We start from the raw sequence: 24,696 nt of genomic DNA, 5'->3' as shown, positions 1-24,696 counted from the left end.
TCGGTGCCATTTGACTGTCATCGCTGGACACCACAGGGGCCATTGTGCTTTTTTGCGCCTGTAATGGGTAGCATCTTCACAGCCCCGCTTTGTTCAGCGGAAAGGTCGGTGCTGTTGGACAGTCTGCGGTTGGATGGATGCATGGCTTGAGGAGCCCGCGATAAGAAGAAAGGGCGCAGAGCGCCGATGCATATGTGGAAGTGTCGCGGCTTGGAATTGAAGCGGATTTATGTGGGACAGGAGATGTGAGACAATGTCTTTTCGTCAATGAATGCTACAGCTTAGTGTTTGCTTTCAACATTTAGCTTGTAGTAGATGTGCAAATTCCATCATGACGTACCTGATCCACTGCTGAAATGGATGCTATGATCCTCTTCATGTCATCACAAAGAGGGTGCAGCAAGTCCTGAAGAATGAATGACTCTCTGTGTCTTTGTGTTGTCATATTATTTATTTTTGTTTTTCCCAAGATGGCGGCGCGTGAACGCGCAGCGGCTCCCATCTCCCGGCAAAATGACATTTTCATGTTTATTATGTTTGTTAAAGTCATTATAAGTGCCTTGCATGCTGGGTCCGAGAGGACAGTTATTTCATCCGTGCTGTATGTCATGCATATTAGCATATTTGACAATAAAGCTGACTTTGACAGGCGCTTGAAATAAAATGTATTATTATTATTAAGTGAGGTCTGTCTCCCCCTGTGGTGAAATGGAATATTGCAGGCTATTGTGTTGACGGACAGCGGGTGAGGACAAAGATACATTCTTCTGAAGGAATAATAATTGGATATTTAATTTCTGCGACAGGACAGCAAAGTAAGTTTGGATAGAATCAATCTCACTGCGAAACTCAGCAGGGTAAATGGTATGAAAAAAAACATAAAAAAATAAATAGATGGATAGTCTAACGAGCTACAGTAAACTGGCAAAAAAAAAAAAAAAAAAAAAAACTAGTGATCTCATGACAAATTGCACCAAGGTTTGTTTGGAAGCGTAACCGATTTGATCAGCACACAAATTTGATAACTGTGTTAGCACCTGAGCGAATTAACTGCACTCTAAGAGTTCAAAGAGGACTGCAGTGATCCTGTGGCGTGTAAAGGTGGACTATGTTCTCCTGGCGACCTTTCAGGGGTCCATGGGCAAGAACAGGCGAGCGGGGCGACTGAGATGGAGACGGGAGGGACAAGCGGTGCAAAGGGGATGCAAATGCGAGGTGGGAAGACGGAGGAGGGAAGGCCGTACAGTAAGGAAGAGAAATGGTGGAGGAAGGCTTATCAGGTGGTGACGACTTCGATGGAGGCTGCTCGTAGTAAGGTGACAAATGAGAGATTGGCGCATGGGATTGATGAAAAGCGCGGGCCATGCTGGAGTTCGCTCCAGAAAAATAAGGTGCCGGCGGAAGAAGCCCCACAAAGTTGAACGGGTTGAGGCTGGAGTTAAGCCGAGCTCCCACCATGAGGACCTTCTTTGTGTAGTCGTTCAGAGTGGAGATGCCAGCCGACATGCAGACCGTGAAGGCAAACCAGGCCACGCTGAAGGAGACGCATAACGGGGAATGTGTTCATCATGACTGAAAATATGCCGCTCTTTTCATTTGAGTTCAAGCGCCTTACTTAACTCATTCACTGCAATTTATGAATTTCTTCTGGAATTGAAAATGGGACGTCGAACGCCATTACCTAATTTGTTTTTGTCATGCTTGGGGGCAGATAAAGCGCTGGCCATGGCCTTTGGCAATATGTTTTCTCTTCCATAAAGGGGCAGAGTTTCCCCTCTTTCCATTTTATAATCATATCATCATATAAACCAATATGCATGTATTGCATTGTATTTGGGGCAGCCACCCTCATTTCAAGCTCATACAACTCCGAAGCCTTAATATTTTGAAATGAAGTTTTTTTTTTGATGAAAGAAGAGAGTCTCGGATTTCTTAGGCTGCATTGAATGTTTATATAGTCCTAAAACTCCATATTGTGTGGGTCCTGGAATTCAAGTGACAATTACAAAAACCCTGGCACTGGAGTGGACACATTTTTTGCACATGGTCTGGCAGTGAATGAGTTAATGAAGAATTTGTTGCGATGCGCAAGTCGTACGATCAAGGTACTCACTAAAATGCCCAAGAGTAGCCGTAACTATGAGGCTTGAAGTCTTCCGGGCCCGTGGACACCGTAGTCTGAAAAACTTGCATGAACATCATGTGACCCACCATTCCAAGCAGACCTGGGGAGGGTCCACGATGAGGCAAATAATAAATGAATAAATAAGATATACTCCAGAACAGCACAGGCATCGGTGACATGCAATTCTACCTGCCAAAACTGTGAAAACAGCAGCAAAGGCATTGAGTAGCTGGCCCCAGCGCTGCGTGGACGGGAACCAAGCCCTGATGCACAACTGCACCGACAGCAGGATGCAGCTGATGAGCAGCAGACCCACGTACAGGAGCTCCAAGGACAGCGACAGCCACATCATGGCTGAGAGAAAAGAGAATGACTGAAGGAAGACTGGATAAGCAACATAACTCATTCAACTGCCATTCCGGAATTTCTTTGCGAATTGAAAAGGATGACGGGGACCGCCATTCCCAAAACTTGTTCGGGTTTTACTTTTTCTTGCGGGAGGTACTGATGAAGCGCCGGTCAGACCTCTGACAATCCAGCTATCTAGCTTGCTATCTATTTGCTATCTAGCTCCCTGGACGGCTATCTACCTAGCTAGCTATTAGCTATCAATTTGCTAGCTTGCTAACTTTCTATCTGTTTGAGTTACTTCCGGATTGAGTGAATGCTGGCGCATGTGGCTGCCGCCGCTCACGCACACAAAAACTTATCCTGTGACTGTAAAGTGTCATGATCTGGTTGCCGACCAACGGGTGGCGCTGTTGTCCCCGCCTGCACCTGCACAGGTGCTGGTCGTCCCGATCAGTGGCGGACTGCCACGTTCGGATTGGCGATCAACGGGTAGTGCTGTCAGCCCTGCCTGCTGACTCGCAGGTGCTGGTCGTTCCCAATCAGTGACACTCAAAAGGACTCCCGGCACGACCTTTCGCTGTCGGGTCATTGTTGCATGCTTTGTATGCAATTGCATGCATTATATGCCGTGCATGTGTTTGTTTCACCTTTTACTCTTGGTTTTCTTTTGATACTCTGTATTTTTTGTTCAGATGATTTTAACATTTTTGATTTTTTTTCCTGTTGACTTTATTTTAATACAATTTGTCAAACACAACCTCCTGCTCCCTCCTGCTTGCTTTTTGGGATCCGCAGCCGCCATCACCACCTTACAAACCGTGACATAAAGTGACCTTGAGTGTTTCGAAAGGCGCGTAAAAATCACATGTATTATTATTATTATTATTATTATTATCATTATCATTCTTCTTCTTCTTATTATGCAGTAAAAATCAATATGCGTGTATTGTATTTTGTACAGCTGCCCCCATTAGCACCTCATATAACTCCAGACCCCATATAACTCCATATGACTTAGGAATTAACTCTGTTTTCCGATGAAAGGAGAGAGTCTAAAATTTCTTAAGGTGCGTTGAATGTTTATGTAGTCCTAAAAGTCAATATTCTGTGGGTCCTCCAATTAGAGATATTTGCACATTGTATGGTAGTGAATGAGTTAAAATGTGCCCAGAAGGAGGGATGCAAGTCACCTCTTTCAGAACCTGGAGTCAACGTGTAGAACCCACGACACTTCTCCTCTGGAATAGAAACAAGATAGGACAGCGGACATGAATGAAGTCTGGAAGTTGATCATTGATCATTTTATTTATGGTATTTTTCCCCCTATGATTAAGCTAGACGCTATTAGCTATCATCTAAGTTGATATTGGAGGCACCCACCTCGGAATGAGACGAGTGTCTCAAATTGTCTTTTCAGGCGGCAAAAATAAAGGAACTGGCCTCACTCATTCAATAATTCTCGAGTGGAGGGTGAATGACCATTTCAGTCAGGACCATTCAACTCAGGAAGTACTATTTTTTTCTAATAATAAAAATAAATCCCAAATAAATAATCAGATGACATTCAGCCCGTGTTTGTGCATTCTATTGACCTTTTGCTCTTCTGATTCCTGATCCATGATTGAGCCATACTGCTGAAGACTAAATCTCCACGAGCAGAAAACAAACTTGAGTTAATCCCCTTTAGGATGAGCGTGCGCACACATAACGCACACATTGACCCACACAAATTGTAACGAACACAGACCGGGAAGCTCAGGCTGGATTCTCACCTTGGATTTCGACTCCCTCTCTGACCCCATTTGCCGTTTGCACTTCCTGTTTGTGTGGCTCTTCATCTCACTGGGCTGCACTCGCATTAAAGGACAACCGACGCCGCCAGACAAGTTGTGTCCATAATTTGTAAATGACTTAATGTGACTTCTACTGAGCGTATTTTACAAAGATTCCACAGCATATAGCTATATTTTAAGTTTTAAGACTCACGCTGAATATTCAGAAAGTCTTGTTTTCGAGTTGGTGACGATTCCTGACGTGACGTGACGTCGGGAATGCCCCTGACATACAAACATCTCTAAACATCGCTTCCTAATCTTTGTTTACATTTTGGACATTACGTCACATCCTATCGCGTCACATACTGTGCGCCGCATAAATACTCCCGCAGTCCGTTTGTCTCTCTCTCTCTCTCTCTCGCCATGCTTCCCCCTTAGCCGACACCGCGATGTCTCCGTTCTCTTCAAGATTAAACCAACTTTCTGTTCTACACCTGGCTCCCTGATGATTTAACCGTCCTCTGCCAACAACGCCCGTAGAAGCAATGAACCAGGGACGAACGATCAAAATAAACCCATTAGACACACAATGCATTTTGGGTACTTTGGTCTGAAAACTTCGTGTTGATGGCGAAATGAGAAGGAAAACACATAAATAACGCGATGGTGAATCGTTGTGTGTTGCACCAAGACTACTATTTGATACTACAAATTCTCAGCAGACAAATCAGCCAATTTCCAACGGAGCTTGAGCGCCATCTTGTGCATTTTCTGGGACGCTACACATCAGTCCTGACGGCTCGAATTGATACAGAAGGACTTCTTTAATCGATAGAAAACATGTATGCTTTCCTCTTCAGAACTATTTGAATCATATTCATAACTGGATGAGTAACAAGAAAGCATCTTCTCCCAATCTGAAGCCATTGTTTTGATTCTCCAGCAAGGCAAGATGTCCTGGTGTGATGTCATTTTTATTGGTGTCTAACGTTTGACTAAAAATATCAGCCTGCGTGTTTTGCGTATTTTAAGTGCTCTCTACACAAACGACTGCACCTCAACGCACCCAGCTGTCAAATTCATAAAGTTCGCAGACGACACCACAGTCATCGGTCTCATCAAAGACGGCGACGAGTCTGCGTACCGACAACAAGTGGAGCAGCTGGAGCTCTGGTGCAGCTGTCACAACCTGGAGCTGAACACGCTCAAGACAGTTGAGATGATTGTGGACTTCAGGAAACATCCATCACCGCAGCTACCCCTCACACTATCCAACTGCCTGGTGTCTCCCAGGACATGAAGTGGGAGGTCAACACCAACTCTATCCTGAAAAAGGCCCAACAGAGAATGTACTTCCTGAGGCTGCTAAAGAAGCATGGCCTGCCACAGGAGGTGCTGCAACATTTCTACACGGCTTTCATCGAATCCATCCTGTGTTCTTCCATCACCGTTTGGTTCGAGGCCGCAGCAAAAATGGACAAAATCCGACTTCAACGGACAGTTAGGACGGCGGAAAAAAACATTGGCACCGCCCTACCCACTCTCGAGGACTTGCACACTGCAAGAATCCAAACTAGGGCGCGGAAAATCCTACTGGACCTCCGCACCCTGCCCACCACCTTTTCCAGCTACTCCCCTTAGGCAGGCACTATCGATCCATGCGCACCAAATCCAGCAGACATTTAAACAGCTTCTTCCCCCAAGCCATTAACTCTTTGAACAGTATCCCAAATGGAATTGTATAGTGCCTCTTGGCAATTTTTTTGCTGATACTCGTGCAGCGTGTTCAACCGGAAACAAATTCCCTGTGTGTTCTACATACTTGGCAATAAAGAAGATTCTGATTCTGATTAAACGTTTTTCTGATGTCAGTTAGGAAACAAAAAAATGGTGTCCGTTGTCCTTTAATCTCGATGCAAATGGCACAACTATGTCGTGGATAGCTAATTAATAAATGGATAATCCATTCTCAAAAATATTGTCATGTCAGCAATATTTTGACACTCTCTTCTCTGTTTCTTTTTCAGCCTTTGGGGCCGTGCCAAATGTAATTATTGGTATATAACGTGGGCCGCTGAAAAATGGCCTGAAATGGCCCATTGGTTGGATATTTCAGGCTTAAATGAATATTGCTATCAAAAAAACTGTTACAATCGACCGTCAGAATCTTATCATTTAATTCCATATACAGTGAGACCTCAACTTACAAACACCTTAACTTACAAACTTTTCGTCTTACAAACGTCAAATTTATGAAAATTAAACCTTATAAGCACTATTTTCATAATACACACCCACCACGGCTGGCGGAGTGATCTTCGGCGGAAGCACACGACCGAACAGCACCAACAGTCCTTATGGAAGGTGACTCTCCTTCCATAAGCCATCAACGACCATCAAAAAGGCAAATAAAACGTTATTTTACAGCAGTTAATTTCTTTAATTACAGTCCTCTTTCCAAACAGCAATTCCCTTTGACCTTCGACCGCCAACGCCATTCCATTAAGCCATCAATGAGTATCACAAATGTAAATAAAGTGACTTTATGATACATTGCAGTGTATTTCTTTCATTACAATACAATGGCACATTTATTATATATAGAATAAGGTATGTTGTGTGTAGTTTTAAGGCTTATTTAGTTGAAAAGTATATTTAATGGAAAACCGGGAATGGATTATTCCCATTTTAATGGTTTCCTATGGGATTTTTTTTTTGACATACACACTTTTCGCCTTACACACTCTGTCTGGGAACCAATTAAGTTCGTAAGTTGAGGTCTCACTGTACAGGTAACATCCGACTGGCGCGACTTACGACCAGCCGTACTTACAACCACGACCTGATAAAAAATAAAAAAAAATCAACGCCTGGCACCGCAACGCGCGAGCAGCTCGGCAACGCGGCCCACAATTTTGGCCTGCCAGCCAGCATCACACTCTCGTACAGGAATCGACGCGGGGTCGGGCCGCGCGTCGGCGTCTGCAGGAGAGCGGGGTAAGACAACCGGTAGAACACCGGCGACCCAGACCGACGCCCGGCCTCCTCCGTGGCGTTCGAATCAGATCATTTGCAAGCCATTTAGCACAGAGTCTCTATTCAACATTTTGAATGGCTTTCGACTTACGACCATTTTGACTTACCACCGTTTGGTCGGAATGGAACCCGGTCGTAAGTCTGATGTTACCTGTATTTACCTAATTCTGAGGGACTGTGCGATATGGACTTTTCAGCATTTTCAGCATCAGAAACAAGAAGTCTAAGATGGCGCCCGAGTAGGCATCCATCAGCAAGGGCTCTCACGCGTCGTGCTTTTTGTGTGTGTTGTTTTTGTGTTTTCTTTTGTCACTCGGCTGAGCGGTTGCACCTTTTCGGCACCACAAGTATGCCAGCACTGTTTTTGATGGGGAGGAATGCCATTGGACTGTCATCGCTGGACAGCTCTGGGGCGATTGTGGGTTTTTTTGCACCTGTAAAGGGCAGCGTCGATGCGTATGTGGAACTGCCTGGAATTGAAGCGGATTTACGTCGGGCAGGACGTGAGACAATATCTATTCGTCAATGGAAGCTACAGCTTTGTGTTTGCTTTCAACATTTACAGCATCTTGTAGCAGACGTGCACATTTTACCATGGCGTCCCTGATCCACAGGGGAAAAGGAGGCTTTGATCCGCTCCTCTTTCATCTAGAACTGCTTCATACCAGCTAAGATGGTGCAGAAAATGCTTAAGATTGAATGACTGTCTGTGTCTTTTGCCACATTATTTCTTTCGTTTTTTGTTGTGTTGACTTCAAGATGGCGCCGCGAGAGTGGTGCCTTTACAGCAGCTCCACTGAGAGACTAATAAAGACTAATCCAATCCAATATCGGTGAACCGTTTTCAACATCTGTTTGTGCCCTTTTGTCATTTGATTGGTGTGTTTTGCTGTCCAAACTGACCCCACGCATCCGTGTAGATGTTTTCCTCGCAAGTGACAAACAGGCCCGTGTGAAAGACGGGGAAGACAAAGCGGTCATCCCCCGTCTCCCAGGAGAACTGGACGCTGGACGAGTTGGACAGGCCGGGCACCGGGATACATTTGCTGTGCTTGGTGGGTGAGCACAGAGGCTTGGGTACCTTCTGTTTCCCCACACACCAGTAGGACGACGTGAGCGCCATGGCAGCCAGGAAGAGAGACACGACGGTCTGGATGAAGGACAGCGCGGGGGAACGCATTTGCTTAAGGATCGCCGTCATGTCTGGGTGACAGAAAAACTGCTCAAAAGCTGTGAAGAGAATATGTGTGTCCATGTCTGTGCGATTGATAGCAAGTGTGTCAAACTCACTATTGTCCTGGGCCACTTTGTCGTTGTGTCTTTTTTGGGAAGGTCGTTATGACAGCGAAACCACAAAAATGCTTCGTCTCATTGCGTTACTGGAAAACAACAACAAATATTGAGAATATAGAATTTGATTTTTTAACAAAAGACGCAGGCTTTGACTCAAATTAAAGGCGTTATGGCTTTTCACCACAGCGAATCAGCCTCCTCCATCTTCAGAGTTTTGATTCGCATGTTTGTTTTGGCCAAGCTTTTACGACGGATGCCCTTCTTGACACAAGCCTCTATCTATCCGAGCTTGAGATCGGCACAAGACATTGGCTAGTGTCCCCTTGCGGCTCCAGAATAAGCAACTGTATGAACTTCATAAAGGCTCCCAAACACAAAATGGTCATCGGCACAGCAGCATTCAACCAAAGTAAAACGATACTCAACATTTGATAATGCTCTGATCTTACCGTGAAATGGTCAGACAATCTTGATTCATATTAGCATCATTTTGAGAGCAGGCTAGCAGTCGTGATTGCGGTCCGCTGAATACACATAATAAATTCAATTAAAAATGAGAAAAATGTACTCACCCCCCCTGCTTTATTTTCAGCCTGTTCTCCCTCTTCATCACATCGTAAGGAGCCAAATGAGGAAGCCGGCAGTCAGAAAAAATGTGTGCATATTACACACACACACACACATGCGCGCACACACACACACCGCTTTTTTTAATCCATATTAATCCAAACCAGACAACTCTTTCCATCTGTTTTGATTTTGGCTCTGCAACCCATTTCCAACTCTTCCATTCATCTTCTCTCCATTTCATCCCCGCCATCATCGTCGTGGTGTCCGCCCCGGGCGGTCTCCTTCCCCGTTCCGATCGGTGACATCAGCGTGACCTTGACATGATGAAAATGTGCCAAATCGAGAGTATTACGTGAACATTGCTTTCCGTTGCCATCACGATTACTACTGCTTGTGAATCTGCGAGATGGTGACACCAAGGGAAAGCCCCTGAGGATGACTTATTTGACAACTGCAGGCATCCCACCCAGAAGATTGATGTTGTTTTCGGTATAGGATAAGGACGTAGTTCATTGTGAAAAACAAATTCTAGCCGCCAAAGCCAAAATGGTAACACGACTCTATTTTGAGTTGTGAACCCAGCAGGTGAAAGAAAATAACTGCACTTAAGCCACAGCTGCCCCCCAAAAAAGAAGAATGAGGCAAAGATACATTTTTTTTTCAATTATTTGAGGAAAGGCTACACAATCAGTAACACATAATAACAATACTTTTCATTTCTAAGCACCTTTCAAAACTCTCAAGGTCACTTTACAGTCACAGGATAAGTTTTTTCAGTGGGTGAGCAGCGGCTCACCCACTCAATCAGGAACTCAAATAGATAGAAAGCTAGCCAGCTAGCCAATATAGTTAATGGCGAGCTAGCCAGCCAGCTAGATCGCTATACAGCTAATAGATATCCAGCTAGATAGCCGGCCAGGGAGCTAGATAACAAATAGCTAGCCAGCGAGATAGCTCGCTAGATAAATAAATCAAGAAATATTCACACTAAATGCTGATTTCATACCACCCTCCTGATTTATTCAACTTTTGACGAGACGGCTGGATATTGTACTTGACTCAATCGCGGGTGTTGTTTTTTATTGCTACTGTTACATTTTGCATATTCCACAAAATGAAGAGAAACCATGGGGTGGCTTTTCCATTGCATTCCTTCATATTCTTAAAGACTTATATTTTTCTCAGCTATTCCGGTTCCTTTTCTTCAAGTTCCAGAAGCTCTAGCTGTAAAAAAAAAAAAAAAAAAAAACAAGTGCATGTCATAGCACAGGTGTGAACATGAGAATAAGCTACAAGAAACTAAATTAAAAAAAAATAATAATAAAGGAAAGTGATCATTTTATCAGGGGTGGTATAATCTATTTATTTGTTTTTTTAAATCATTAGTAATCCTGCGGAGAATTACCTGCGGATTTGTCAGGTTTGGAAGCAAAAAGCCGTGCACTACTCAGCTGCAACCTGCAGAGGCGCTCTTCAGTGACAACTATTTTCTGTTCAGATCAACAAAGCGATGGCAAGTTATGACACATCTACAAAGAGCGGCGGGCTTTGCTAGGGTCAATACAAACAACACTGGCGCGGAAGCACAAGTTCTGCACACCCACCCCTTTCAAAGTTTTTAAAATATAACACTTGATCGATTGTGTGCGGCTATTTACCCAGAATACAATAAAATATGTTCCAGGGGAAAAAAAGAGCATAGTTGAAGCATTTAACAAGTGTATTCATAATTCATATACATATTGACAAAATTCTTGATACGTGGTTCTGATAGTGTTACTGCTGTCTTCTAGCTTTTTTCCCCCTCCTCGTACAAGAATAACAATAAAAAATGATCAAGACAACACCATGTACAACTTACAGTTTAAAAATGGGATGGCAATGTATTTTTTGAATGGATTTTGGATCCCCCGCTGTGCTCGCGCTGGAAAACTACCGAGTGAAGCTTGGTCCCCGTTGGCCTGCGCCGCCAATCGCAGCCATCTGCAATATCCTCACACTCCTGTTGTAATACCTCTTAAAGTGTTACCGAAGGCCTGACTGACGCCCGCTCGTCACAATTGCTACGTAGAGCCAATGCTGGGCACCGTTCAATGTCCTTCACCGTAAATCTCAGTCCGGTCCGCATGATCAAAAAGATAGCCGAGACATTGGTCCATCGCTTTACCTTCTCCGTGCGCGTGAGGAACATTTGTGCTCCAAAAATAAGACTTGTGTCCATCTGATTTTTCAGGAATACTCGTTGTACCGTAAAAATCTCATGATGAAAAATAAGAACACTTTTCAAAAAGGACCAGGATGGCGTAGCACTTTCTTTCACTTACGCACGCAGACACACACACACACACACACACACACACACACACACACACACACACACACACACACACACACACACACACACACACACACTCCATTGAAAGGCAACAAATGTCCATTCTCCAAGGCAATACATGACTTTGTGGCAAACTCGACCCTGACATTCCAGGACATCAATTTGGCTCTTCTCTCTCTCCAGGAATGAAAGAAAGAAGGAAGGGGAGGGGAAAAAAGCAGACAATTAAAGTGTTGATGAAATATAAAGCGAAAGACATCCATTTTATCGTTATGGATAAATACTGATGACGATACAAAAATAATAACAAGGAGTAAAATATGACTTCATGAGATAAAATACTATTTGCCAGAGAAACTCCCAATCGCTTTTTTCTCCCAACAGACCTCCTTTAAAATAATCACAATACTACCCAGATGTAAAAAAAGGGGTGGGGGGATGATGAGCAAGAATTGAACACTTAGGGTGGTGTTTTGAGAAAATCAAAGTGAGCCCAGAGAAGAAATTTGCTTTGTTTGTTTTTGACTGAAAACATTCCTTTGTTCCGCCGTCACTCGATTCCACTTGGATCTCAGCGTCTTCTTTTTCAGCTCTTTTTCCTTCCGCTTTGTTGGTCTAATGATCTGCGCGTCTTGGGTGTTTTTCTGTTTTGAAGTCAGAGAACAATAATAGCGGCCTCTTTTCTGTCATGTCTTGAATGGAAATGATTCAGGTTCCTGGTCAAATTGTACATTCCCTTTTGATGCTCGGCACTGCGCTAAATGGTCTTCCCGCCGAGCGAGTGTCATCTCTAAGCCAAACCTGCGCACAAAGAGAAAACACATTGAGTTACAAACATTGCACATTGTGCATTCACTCTTGTGAGAGTCGATACAAAACAGAATGGGAGGATTGACAATTTCAATCTTTTGATCACAATGTCCATATTCTGCACCAGTTCAAACAGAATTGCTGCGATCTGAAAATGTTATGAATGCGACAATTGGGACCTTAGTCTGTCGAGCGACTCAAGTTGTACATCATTATTCTCTAATCTGTTCACATACACGCGGGTGATTTGATGTAACGCCGGTTGTGTGTCGCGGCTTTTTGGCAGGCCACCCTTTAGCTCAAGGTATTTATGATTTGCCTTCATTTCACTGAGGATGTGAAAAAAAAAAATCACATTGGTACAAAAAATATAGAAATTAATTTAGATCAGAGCCCCCGTTTCAACTGGATATGAAAAAATATGAAATGTGAGTAAACGTACCGTCTTCCAGGCGGAATAAGTCTCACCCTCTCTCAGACTGCTCAAGGTACATGGATTTGGCAGGGCGGAGGTTCTGGCTTACCTGCAGAAGGAAACAGTTGACCAAATTGGTTTGTCAGCGATCATATGAAATAATGAAGTGTGATATGAGTTGACCAACTTTGTATCCCACGATCCAAGCAAAAAAAGGAGTCAGCCTCTGAAAAAGTCCTTTTATTAGCATTGCTGGTGAAACAGTCGTCAAACAATATTTGAAGTACTTAACTGTATTTATTTAAATTCTTTGCTCACCTGCATTGGTTTTACTTGCAAATATTTGGAATGGAGATTGTGCAACACATATTTGTGCTTTATCTTTGATTGACATTTTATTGATTATATTTGCTTTTTTTTGTAACTTGCATCTTTATTATTTTTATAACATTTAAGACCATTTGAATACAGAATGCCTTTTTGTACAACATCCTTTTGTAACTGTGCTAATTATTCAACAAGGAAAACAACCAATCGACCCATCAACAAAGATAAAAACAAAAAACACAGCAATAACAATAACAGAAAAAAGGTGATCAATAGTTTCCCCTATTTTGGATTTATATTTGTGAGCTATCTGGACTGTCTGATTTGTGGTGTCGTTTGTTCATTCACTTGATTGTTTTTTATATTCCCATCTTGTTTTAAACTTCGCTACTTGGACCCTCAATATGTGTGTGAATCTATCCAACTCAAATACCCGTATTTGCTTTTTAAATGGGGTCATATGTCATTTTATGTAAAAATACAAATTGCATTCACAGTTTAGTTTAATCAGTTCTTATTACTTATCATTTATTAATGGTTTTATTGTCCTGGGGTTTATTGTTCTTTAATTGTAAAGTGTCCTTGGGTGCCTTGAAAGCCGCTTTGAAATTATTATGATTATTATTATTATAATATCATGATCGGGGTTGAAACATTCAGATCCATATCGCATTGCCGTTGTCTGAGGGACACAGACTAAAATATGAAAATGGACCTTGCTAGTTTACCTTGTGCTTCGGACACCGCAATGAGAAGTTATCTTCATTGAGCGAACAATCTGGAAGGGAGAACGGGTGGTAGGTGGTAATGAATAACAGGTTGGCCTTCCAAAAGTCAGGAGAGAGAGGGAGAAGAGAGAGAGAGAGAGAGAGAGAGAGAGAGAGAGAGTTTTTTTTAATCTTCCACTCACCTGTTTCAATGGCGCAAAGATAGTGATATCGACGTATACAGCCTTTACTGTAGCATCCCAGGGTGGAGCCAACCATCTCACAGTATGAACAGCTCTAGGAAAAGTACAAAATAAATAAATCACAACAATAATAACCATTCACTGGGACATTCGAGAAAACCAACATTCCGACAGATAAGACTGATGGACTTACTGTTTCTCTGGCACCATCTAGTGCCTCCTGAAGGCCATACAGCCTCCCGTTGACAAGATAGACTCCGCTGGTCCACACGATACATCCTTCATGAACCCACAACTCCTCCGGGTCCATGGGCATCTGAGGCAACTGGGCAAGTTGCGCCAACGGTCCTATCGAGTCCAAAGCCGGCGGCGGAGGTTGAAAGGGAAGAGAGGCCTTACTGTTGGACGGCACCATTCTGGGGGAGTCCTCGCTCGATTTGTGTCTCCGTTTAAAGCGTGGATGTGAGGTCAGCTTTCGGTGTTGCGGTGGTCGTTGCTGGGCTTCCTCTGCCGGCTGCTCTTGGGGCAGTTTTAGCAGCTGCTCCTGCTGCGGCTCAGTGTCAAAGTCCGGCTCTCTTTTTAGCTCCGGAATAGGTAGGATATCAAAGTTCACATCCCAGGATAAAGATGGCATTTTCGTGGTGGTGTAAGAAGAAGGAATGGCACTGCACTCACTCATTACATCATCTCTAAAAGTTAACGGTGGAGCTCTTATTGGGGCCGAAAGAGATTTAAGATTAAAATCCAAGCTCATGCTGCAGTTACTCGTGGCCACGGGTCTGGATAATGGAACGTGCTGTTTTTGCAAGTTCTGCAACATGTCTAAAGCATTTGAGCCGATTTGTGAGTTGGGTGGTGTTTTGCTTGCACCTGGGGTGGTGTGACATTGTCTAACCTGTGGCTGGTTTTTGGGGAGCTTGGCAGCATATTCAGCAGGATAGTAAGGCCCGTAAAGATCTCCGAGGTGCTTGTAGTTGGCCCATTTTTGACACAGACAGCACAGCTGACGCCCAGAGTGTTTGGTTTCAGTAACAGCAGGCCCAGATACAACGTAGCCGGAAGAAGGAAGGGCTTTACCCGACTGGAGCGTCGTCTCCACCTGGTCCGCCTCCCTCAGCTCTGAGTCTCTCTTCGAAGACTGTGAGTAAGGTGTTGAGGTTGGGAGAGGGTCAATTGCGCTTTTCCCTCCGTTGGCGCTACGCTCGGCTTTTAACTTGTCGTCCTCTGCATTTACAATGGTGCACACCGACCCAATTTCGGGCATTTTGTTCTCCACGTGAATGTGTGGAACAAACAGGCCTTTGAGATTTGGATCCGGGAAGGTTCTATTGATGCTGTTGGCTCCTTTTGCCCCGGGCAGCATTACCAGGTTCGATTGAGATGGCGGTGCCCCATGTTTCCTTATTCTTTGACGGCCCCTTCTTTCTGGTGAGCCGCCTTCATCTTTCGAAACTTTGCGCCGCCGTCTCAAGGGTTTCACTTCACTCTCACGCTCAATCAATTGACTCTCAACTTCCAGTTTTACCATTTGGGTTAAAGTCGGCGGCGTGAGAGGAGGCGCGCTATTGTTTTCCGAGATGCAGGAGGCAGTGTTGGTGGCAATTTGAACGAGCTCTGGTACTGTAAGGGTGGGTGGGACGGGAGTAGTTGGCGCTTGAGAAGAATTCAAAGTCATGGTTTGAACTGGGTCTTGAGCCTGGATCGGCGTTTGGGGTTGGGTTGGGAGGCGTTTTTGTTTGTTCACACTTCCAACTGGTCTGCCCTTCTTCTTGCCAGATGGAAAATAGCCTTTGGGCACAGCGCTATCTAGAGCCTTACAATCTTGTATGGACAGATTTGGCCGAGGAGAAGACAATTGATGTCTGCTCAGAACATGTCCTTGAGAATGGCCATGATGGGGCGAGGTCGCTCCGTAGTAGTCGCTGCCACTGTAGTCGTCAAATCCCATGCCGGATTCTTGAAGTTTTTGTCGGAGAAGGTTGGCAGCGGACTGCTCTCCTCTTCTTGTCTCGAGCTGCTGGTAAGTATTAGTGAAATGCTGTATGTCTGACAGGGCGGACGAAGATGGAGGAGGAGAACCCTGAACCGGGCGAGGGAGGGGCGGAGGAGGAGGTAAGGGACCCAGTAGTGCAAAGTCTTCCTTGTCATTAGACACCGATACACCACCACTTCCCAAGCCAAAGTCAAAATCATTTTGCTTGCGAGTTTGTGGATCACACGGGAAGCCGGACAGTGGCAAGGGGCCGGTTTCATCTACACCCCTGAAACACATCAAGTCATTTAACGGGTGAGTGTCTTCAATGTAACCATCATCCACTCTGGCAAAATGGGTCATGTCTTGGTCCTGTGACCCACCGAACGGTGGCATTGTGGAATTAGTAAAGCCTGGGAAATGATTTGTTCCATCATCACCGATGCCTGAAGGCTTTCCAACACTCGGTGATATCTTCTGAACAATCGCCTCCAGTTTCAAACCACGTCCTTTCTTTGGAGGCAAAGCCTTTGTACTTCCACTTGATGGAGAGACAGATTTAGGAAAGATATGATCGCAGGGCAGGGGGGAAGAGAGACGTGGGATATCAGAAGAGGACTGGTCTTCATTGCGATGGTTGGACTCCGAGTGCCTTCCAGTAGCGTGTGAATTTGCGGTAGTCCTCTGCTGAGATGCATCCTGCATTAGACGTTTGGCAGGAATAGGAGAGATAAAAGAACGGACTCTTCTTCTCAATATAAGAGGATTTGTCTCTCCCGGACCGCCAGACTTAGTTTGACGCTGTACCTGTGGTTGAGCGGGAGTTACGTCAGTCTCAGGTTTAGTTGAGTTGCACGAAGGAGGAAAGCAGGGACGTTTGGTTTCTTCAAGCTCAGGTGCATTCGGACCATGAGTCTTAGGAGGAGGCAACATGCCCTGTGAACCTGCAGGAAGAGACGATGTTGGCGGAAGCGCCGGCGTCTGGTAGCAAGAATCGGCATTGATTATTCTAACGCCATCTCTGGCCGTGGGTGTCGACTCCCACATTTTCACGTCATAATATCCGCCTTGGTGATGCGGCTGTGTTTTGCTAACATTTTGATCACTGTGAATGTCCGCTTGAGGGATCATCCTCTGTCGGTGCTCCGGGTGGTTAACTTGATGTCTTCCCGGGGATGAAACCGGAATCATCATCATATCCTTGGCGGATCTGTTCATGGCTTTCACCCAATCGTTTATTTCATGAGAATGTTGGAGAGGCCCGCGAGGGTGAGGATACATTTGAAACGTGTTTGTAATTTGAGGTGGCGGTGATAAATTGTGGTACGGATGGTGGGACGTAAAATGAGGTTGGCCATGAGGCACGCTGCTTTCTCTGGTGTCTCCAAACCGATAGCCGGGGAAACTGTTGGCATTACTCGTTGCTAAATCTGCACCATGAAGATACAACTGGTGTCTTGATGGTGACGATAAAGGGTTAGTGTTCAGGGATTGGGGAGTCAGGTGTCGGTAGGGGTCAGTATTTAGTAGAACGGATGGATGTGCCGATTTGGAAGAATATTCCATATCACCCTCATTCATTCCGCCACGAAAATTGGGATTTGGGCCGATCTCTTTGGATATCGTTTCAATTTTAACCACTTTTTTCTCGACGAGGTCCTTTCTACTCATGTCATTGGCCAATGGTGGGGAGGAAAAAGGCTGCTGAATGACGGAAGCCCCGCTCAAATTCTTCTCATGTTCTCTGCTTCCATCCCTGTCCTTCTCTGGTGGGCTTCGTGTATTTGGTGACACATCACAAATGACAGACCGACGTTCAGATTTCTGAGATTTTCCTTGACCACTGCACCCTTTCAGTGGCTCGGGTTCTTGCAAAAGCAACTCCTGAACAGCAGACGACGAAGCAGACTTACCGGGCAATGGTTTCCTTTGTGGAAGAGAATAGTCGGCTAAATTGATGTGTTTGGGTTGAATTTCTGAGACCTCCGGTAAATGATCCTCGGAAAAATCTGCTTCTTTTTTGGCGGCATTTTGCTTGTGATTGGAAATGTCTGTCTTAATCGGGGACTGAAGACCAGTGGCAAAATCAGTTTTACTTCCAAGTCGATGTGACTTTCCAGCAGTTCCCATTAGGGCCAAATTGTCACTGGCTCTGCCGTCCATCATCCTCATATTTTCGGTAATACCATAAGCGTATCTTGTTTGAAACGGTTGTTGAACTTGGAGATGTGCAGGAAATGCCTGCTCCGGTCGTCCATAACGTCTATCTAAATTATAGCCCTGAAGAACTTCTTGTAAAAGACTCGGGAATTGTTGGATTTGAGAAATGTCCTCTTGCCCTTTTGTTCCGATGGCTTGGCCTCGCTTTCCAAATGACTCGGGGAGAGAACTCAGTTCTTTTGAAAGCTCTGGACCATAACCAGAATGCGTTTGCTGACAGGTTCTGGAACTTGAGTCCATAACGCTTGCTGGCCTCGTCCTCCCTTTCTTCACCGGGGACAAATCGGAGCCGTACGACAAGTCTCCAAAGCCATATTTGTGCGATCCAAATTGGTTGAGATTGTGGACCTGATCCATATTTGATTTTTGGTGCTGAGATGAATATCGACTTCGGTCGATACCTTCCTCTCCATTGTTACTCGACGACTCTTTCAAATAGGAGTGTGAGGGTTTCTCTTTCAAACAGAGGTCTTGCGGTTGCTTGCTTTTTTCAACCTGACCTCCCTCGGAACGAGCGGAAACGATCACGCCAACGCTGAGCTGCTCCTCAGAAATGGGTTTTTGGTCGCTATCGTCATGTCGGGCAGAAGCGGCATGCAGCATATTTTCTTTGTCCTGGCCGTGCTTGGTGCCGTTTTCTCCATCTTGAAATAATTGGCTATTGCCTTTCTCCATTTTCTCAACCCCTTCTTCATGTTCGATTTTGATCTGTTGTTCGTTTTTCATGATTTCCCCGGTCTTTTTATGGGCGCCTTTTGAGTTATTATTTAGTAAACTCGGATGTGAGACAGGGTTTGGTTGGGGGGGAGTAATAATAGAGGAGGTGCATGAGGAACCTAGGGGTTTTGAATGTGAATTGGGGTCAGTATCTGATGAGTGACACTCGGGTGGAGATGGTAATGCAGAAGCGGGGGAAAATTTACCTTTTGAGACGATTACTTTTGGGGGTGACTTGTAAGTAAAGGGTTTGGCATTTTGTGGCTGGGTTTGACTGAGAGGAGGATAATAAAACATGGTTTCAGATGCACCGCTTGCCCCACCCAATTGCCTCATTCCCATATGGCCGCCCTCGATCAGATGGTCCTCTTGTTCTATCTTGGTCTCTGAGGATGCATAGGAGGAGTCTTCATCGGCAATGCTTTCTGAACAGGCACCTTCAACAAGTCCTACAACATTACCCTCTTTAACTGTGCCGGCGTTTGAGGCTGCACTCGCATTTCTACTCCTCGGTGGAAATGGTGGAACACCCTGTGTTGGTTGTTGCACCTGCCCAACATCTTTGCCCTTTTTCTGTGACCGCACATTGTCGGTGCGCAGCATGTGTTGAATGGTGTTGGGTAAATTTGCCACTTGGGAGCTCAAGGCGTTGAGGCTATTTACTCCTGTATCCTGTATTTTCCCAACTCGGGGAGATGAATAAACGGAGGGACAGGGACCTTCTTCTTGGGGCACGAGCCCTGAACCTAGACCGGTTTTGTTGCACGTTTTTCTCACAGTACTCATGTTATGGCCTTTGTGACTGCCACTGCTACCACAACTACTGATGCTGCTGTTTGAGTTGGGCGTGGGACTTAACTGTGACGCAGCCTGTATTAATCGAGGACCATGGTTGCCGCTATGGACAGTAGATGACGGGTGGGGAGGAACGGAGGGGTTCACGTAGGTTTCTGAAACCCCCATCAAAGGTGAAGGGGTGGAGCTACAGGTGGGGGAATGCACTGCAGAGGCAGCTGGGGACGGGTTGGAAATCGGGCTGAGGTTTTGGTTCATTTGACTTTGTTGAGTATGCAATGGGGATTTGGAGTGTTCTTGAGACATTGCAGGAGGTACACCAGGCGTGGAGGCCTGGGGGTGTTTCCCATATACAGAACCGCGAGTTGGGGCCTGGTGCTGCATCTTAAGAGGGCTGTCATAGCCCATGCCTAAATTGTGCTGTGTGTTGCAGTGCTGCGGTGTGCCCTCCTTGTTAAGCGTTTGCGGAATATATCCAGTGTAGTTTGCTGCATGGTAACGCTGCTGAACGCTTTCGACGGGCCCTATGTGGTTAGCAGCAGATGAACGGGGGGCAGAGTTTGCACTTGAGTTGACATTGTGAGAACTGTTGACTTTGGGATCAAAAGCCGTGCTGCCAGCGGTGCCATCAGGATATCTCTGTGGAGGTGGGCTATACATTCCCGATGATTCCGTGGCCGCTCCGGCCTGCGGAGAGAATTGCGGGTATTGAGGGGTCATTCTATGCCCGGAGCTCGGATAACTCCGATGCTGCTGCCCATGGTGGACGGGGGAGAATGTTTGTCCATGTTGGCGGCTCTGAGAAGGCGGCACAGCCTGCAAAGCGGCGTTCTGATTCATATTGTATTGATGAGGGGAGAACGCTCCAGATCCCCCACCTGATCCAGGGCCGGGCCCGTAATCTATTGAATATTGTGACATGATGCCAGGTGATAATACAGATCCTGCGCCAGAATGTCTGTACTGGGAAGATATGTGTCCATCAATATTCGGGTAACCAAATCCCGTACCATAGACCAGCGCCCCTCTTCTGTTTTTGTCCTTGCCGCCCAATGAGAAATAATAATCCACCGCGTCCTTCCTGTAAGGGTTGTTACTGCCGCCGTGAAGATTAGCCTGTGTGGGCGGCGCCTCTACGATGCCTCTGTTTCGAGCATTGTAAGTGAGCATGGGGCCTACTTGGTTGCAATGGAGCTGGCCCCTGTGTAGGCTCTGCTGTTGCATCGCCGCATAATCTTCCGTCATCCTCGGGGAGACCTGAGGGTCTGCCGCTTGGGAGGGATACGGAGGTGCACCTCCACCCCTCAAGCTAAGGCCGGGGGCCAGAGAATGGGGGGTGGGGCTATTGGAAAAATGCTGCATCCTTTCCTCCTTTGGACTTAAAGAAAGAGGACAGCCATTAATGTCCGCGGTAAATGCTCCCCGTGTCTGAGTGAAGGGTTGAGAACGGAAATCATGGATGCAGAGGACAGCAAAACTGATTAAAATATTAAATGCTTGGTTGAATTTGCCGGAGCACTGGGAATGTATAGCTGAATGCTATAAGTACCCAACAGATCAAAGTCGTATCAAAGAGTAAAAATGTTCTGACTTCAATGTGGCATTCGCATACAGTCGATTCCACATACAAAAGCCGACCTCGCAGTGGGTCTCAAACGTGTCGCCATTCCTCTGCGGTTTGGCATCAAGAACATGACGAATGACTAACACATCGCTACGTAAGGCAACTTCAAAAGTCTCACTTGTTAGATGATGTAGCAAAACAGCTCCTGTAAAGATCGCTCTTTTCGGGCGATGGCACAAAAAATATTTGATCCATCGAGACAGAATTTTGACAAGATCTTAATTTTGCCAGGACGTGGACCAATAAGGTTCTGAAGGATTTGCGTCAAAAAGGTCTGAGAACAGACTTTGACAACACCTCCCGGAACTCCATTGATATTCTCATCCACTCTTGGATGCAGGGTGACACTTCAGCTCTTGCCTTTCTTGATCATTATCATTTCATATCACGTTTGTTTTTTTTTCTTTCGTTTTCCAGTCACTGCGTGCATTCATCTGGGCGAGAACTGTCTTTGGTCCCTCTTATTTCATTAGTTGAGGGCATTGATTCCTCTTGGCGATCTCCTGGCACTCGAGCATTTAGCCGTCTTACCTTATTGTCTGTCAGCCATCAATTCATTCTACCAAACTCCATAGCAATTTATTTCCCAAAAGGAAGGTAATCCATTTATTCCATTTCAAGTTCAATCCTTTTTTAACTCCGGCTCACGTTTTTCCCCTCAGCAACTCCATGCAGATGAATTTATTTTCCAGCTGGCCAGAAACCTGCAGAAACAAAAGACAAACGTATAAGTCAGCAGGTAAAAACACAACACCATATCTCATACACTGTTATTACCGCAGTCATATGAAGTCACGCATGGAAACATGACACTACGAATATAAAATACTTGCACAGCCTTCAGCAGGTGTCAACAAAGTGGTCCTCGCCGGCACCAGGTAGCCCCTACGGAATGTTCTAAAAATAATTCCCCAAAGATAGGGGAATATTGAGCTTTCTTTTTGTTACACGGTATAAATGATCATTGCAATGATCATATGAAAATGTAAAAATAGCTGGAAAAAAACTGTTGCATATTGGATTGCACGTTTCCTCCTTGGTTTTATCATGAAGAAAGTCAGCGTTTTCACACAGATATTTGTCACCAAGTATTAATTGTAACAGAATTAAATTGTTATTTTGACCAGATATCTCATTTCATAAGCGAGCATCAAAATGGTGTCGGTTTGCTTAATCAGCACCCCGGAAGGAGTTCTCAATTTCAGGATAGGTGGTGAGGTCACATAATACTACTATCACTGCAACTGCTGGAATGAAACAACTTGATGAAGCCAAGCCTCATTACGGTGGCACTAAATGTAAACTTTATAGTGTGTACACTCCTTTTAATTACAAAGGCTCACAATTGGAGGGATTGCACTCCTTTTTACGGGGTCATAATTGCCTTGAGTGTCAAGCTTGCATTGTCTCTTTTTCTTAACCAACATAACAGTTAATTGCCCTTCAACGCATTTAGGCAATTGTGTTTTGTAAAGCATATCAGAAAGAATTTCACTGTAATTAAACTACAGTAAAGTCTCGTTATATCGATATCGGATATATCGATAGTCCCGGTTATATCGATACTATTTCTATGCACGCACGGAGAAAATTACATGCAAACAGGGTCGGATATATCGATAGTCCCGGTTATATCGATATTTTTTCGGACTCCCTTGAATATCGATATAACGAGACTTTACTGTATTAATGTCATTGCCTGCCATTTTTTTAACAATAGATTGCAAATGAGTGAACACAAATAATCCATCGATGAGCAGTGACACCAAAGCAAACACAAGCGCATTCATCAGGCAGTTGTCAAGCATGTCATTGGAGTCTTGGAGGCTGAATTAGGTGGGTAGAGGGGCGCACTGTTGGAGGGATTCAATTGATCTCCACCCTTGAATCTTGATTCCTCATTAATCACAGCATCTCGCTGAGCACGACCAAATAAACAAAACAGCCCGTGTAATGTCAGCAAGACGCGACTATTATGTCAGCAACAGCATACACTGTTATATTGTTGCACCAGTTTTATACCAAACATGATGCTGGTCTTTCGGAACTACAATAGCTAACAGCAGGCTTTACGCATTCCAATTAGCTTAGTCGAGCTGCCTTTTTAGCTTTGGAAGGTTGGCGTCAGCTCACGTCTACTGCCAATTGGGAGCTAGCAAAGCTACTAGCCGCGGTTAGCATTTTAGCAAGACAGCTAATTAAGGTTTATTACGCTCTTGCGCGTTACTTGAGAGTGTTCACGCAACGATAGCCGCGGCAAGCTAATAGCTGCGTTTAGCTAGAAAAGGGGGGTGATGAGATGCAGATGTTTCGCCCCTCACAATTCAGCGCAGCTGAAAAAAAAACGGGTTTAGCTCGGGTATGGGTAGAAAACGAGAGAGGGACGTGAGGTGAGATAATTAGCATCACTCTCGGCGTTTTAGGAGCTAAGGTTGTTCATGTCACGTTAGCTAACACCTTCAACACATTCATACCTGAAAACGCACCAATACGAGGCCCCGTTGAAAGTGAAGGGCTCCTTTTGACAATCCCGCTGTTGTGGCAGGAAACCCCGGTTTGAGTCTTGGGTCGAACACTGCGCCGCTTTTCCCTCGGCCGTTTTGGGGTCAAGGAAATCCCGACCACCGGCGACCAATTTCTGGGGCGGGGGGCCGTCACGAAAATCGAATCCTGGGCCTCTCTTGATTCGCCTCCGATTGATTCCCCTTTTGTCCTCACCTCCAGAAATGAAGAGAGCGGGGCACAATCAGGTTGGCTGTGGGTCCCGTCAGCGATGAGGTCCACGCACACACACACACACGCACACACGCCCGCCCCCCACTCTTCCTCTTTTCACACACGGCTGAGGTGACTGCACCTATCCCCAACTAAAAAAATCAAACGCAGAAGTCACCGTGCGGTCTTACGAAACCCCGACGCCACTTTCTGTCCCTTAAGTGCATTCACATCGCTTCATCACATGCTCCTTTCCCACCGAGACTGTTTTTTTCTCTCTCCTCGCAACAGAAAGACCGCCTTGACACACGCGCACACGCAAAACACACCGATTCCCCTGAACCCCCTCCCTCATCTTCCACATCACATCCCTCCATCGCTTTTTGTTATTGCTCGAATTTTCACCTATTCATGGTCTCATCTATGGTGACGATTTTTCCCCCCACGCCGCAGCCGCTTTGTTGTTCAAAGCGTATTAGTTCCCACTCTACAATCACAGACATGAAAGAGGTTTGTAGGGTATCTGCAGACTGCCCCTTTTTAATGTCGCTGCACTTGATGGTTGCTGGAAAATAAATGTATCGTTCTGAAGGCTGCATTGGACCTTAATTTTTGCAATATTTTGATATCAATATCTGTAAATTAATCGATACATTTATTCTAACTCTACTGGCATTCAATGCATTATGCAAGAGTTTTTTTATCG

The 24,696-nt window shown here is 45.2% G+C and overlaps 2 protein-coding genes across 3 annotated transcripts; both read right to left on the bottom strand.

The window, feature by feature from the left end:
* Positions 1-497: 497 nt before the first annotated feature.
* On the bottom strand, positions 498-9,232 carry gsg1 (germ cell associated 1). The gene is made up of 7 exons (XM_089018770.1): positions 9,153-9,232; positions 8,578-8,666; positions 8,191-8,490; positions 3,667-3,714; positions 2,315-2,479; positions 2,114-2,225; positions 498-1,534 (listed from the first exon to the last, which is right to left on the bottom strand). Exons 3-7 carry the CDS (start codon positions 8,486-8,488, stop codon positions 1,066-1,068), a joined length of 1,092 nt encoding a protein of 363 aa, XP_088874896.1. The 5' UTR covers positions 8,489-8,490; positions 8,578-8,666; positions 9,153-9,232; the 3' UTR covers positions 498-1,065.
* A 2,293-nt stretch (positions 9,233-11,525) lies between these two features.
* Positions 11,526-24,280, bottom strand: tcf20 (transcription factor 20). 2 transcript variants are annotated; one of them, XM_089018571.1, is made up of 6 exons: positions 23,750-24,280; positions 14,141-21,979; positions 13,948-14,041; positions 13,766-13,815; positions 12,738-12,819; positions 11,526-12,286 (listed from the first exon to the last, which is right to left on the bottom strand). In XM_089018571.1, the coding sequence occupies exons 2-5, from the start codon at positions 21,011-21,013 to the stop codon at positions 12,760-12,762; spliced, it is 7,077 nt and encodes a 2,358-aa protein (XP_088874697.1). In that variant the 5' UTR covers positions 21,014-21,979; positions 23,750-24,280; the 3' UTR covers positions 11,526-12,286; positions 12,738-12,759. The 2 variants fall into 2 exon arrangements, with proteins under 2 accessions (XP_088874697.1, XP_088874698.1); XM_089018572.1 differs by having other exon boundaries at positions 23,762-24,280.
* Between the last annotated feature and the right edge of the window lie 416 nt (positions 24,281-24,696).

Source organism: Hippocampus bargibanti, linkage group LG17, assembly GCF_051943395.1.
Source record: "Hippocampus bargibanti isolate YZ-2025 linkage group LG17, ASM5194339v1, whole genome shotgun sequence".
NCBI classification, from domain to species: domain Eukaryota; kingdom Metazoa; phylum Chordata; class Actinopteri; order Syngnathiformes; family Syngnathidae; genus Hippocampus; species Hippocampus bargibanti.
This window is presented reverse-complemented; position numbering and strand designations above follow the sequence as displayed.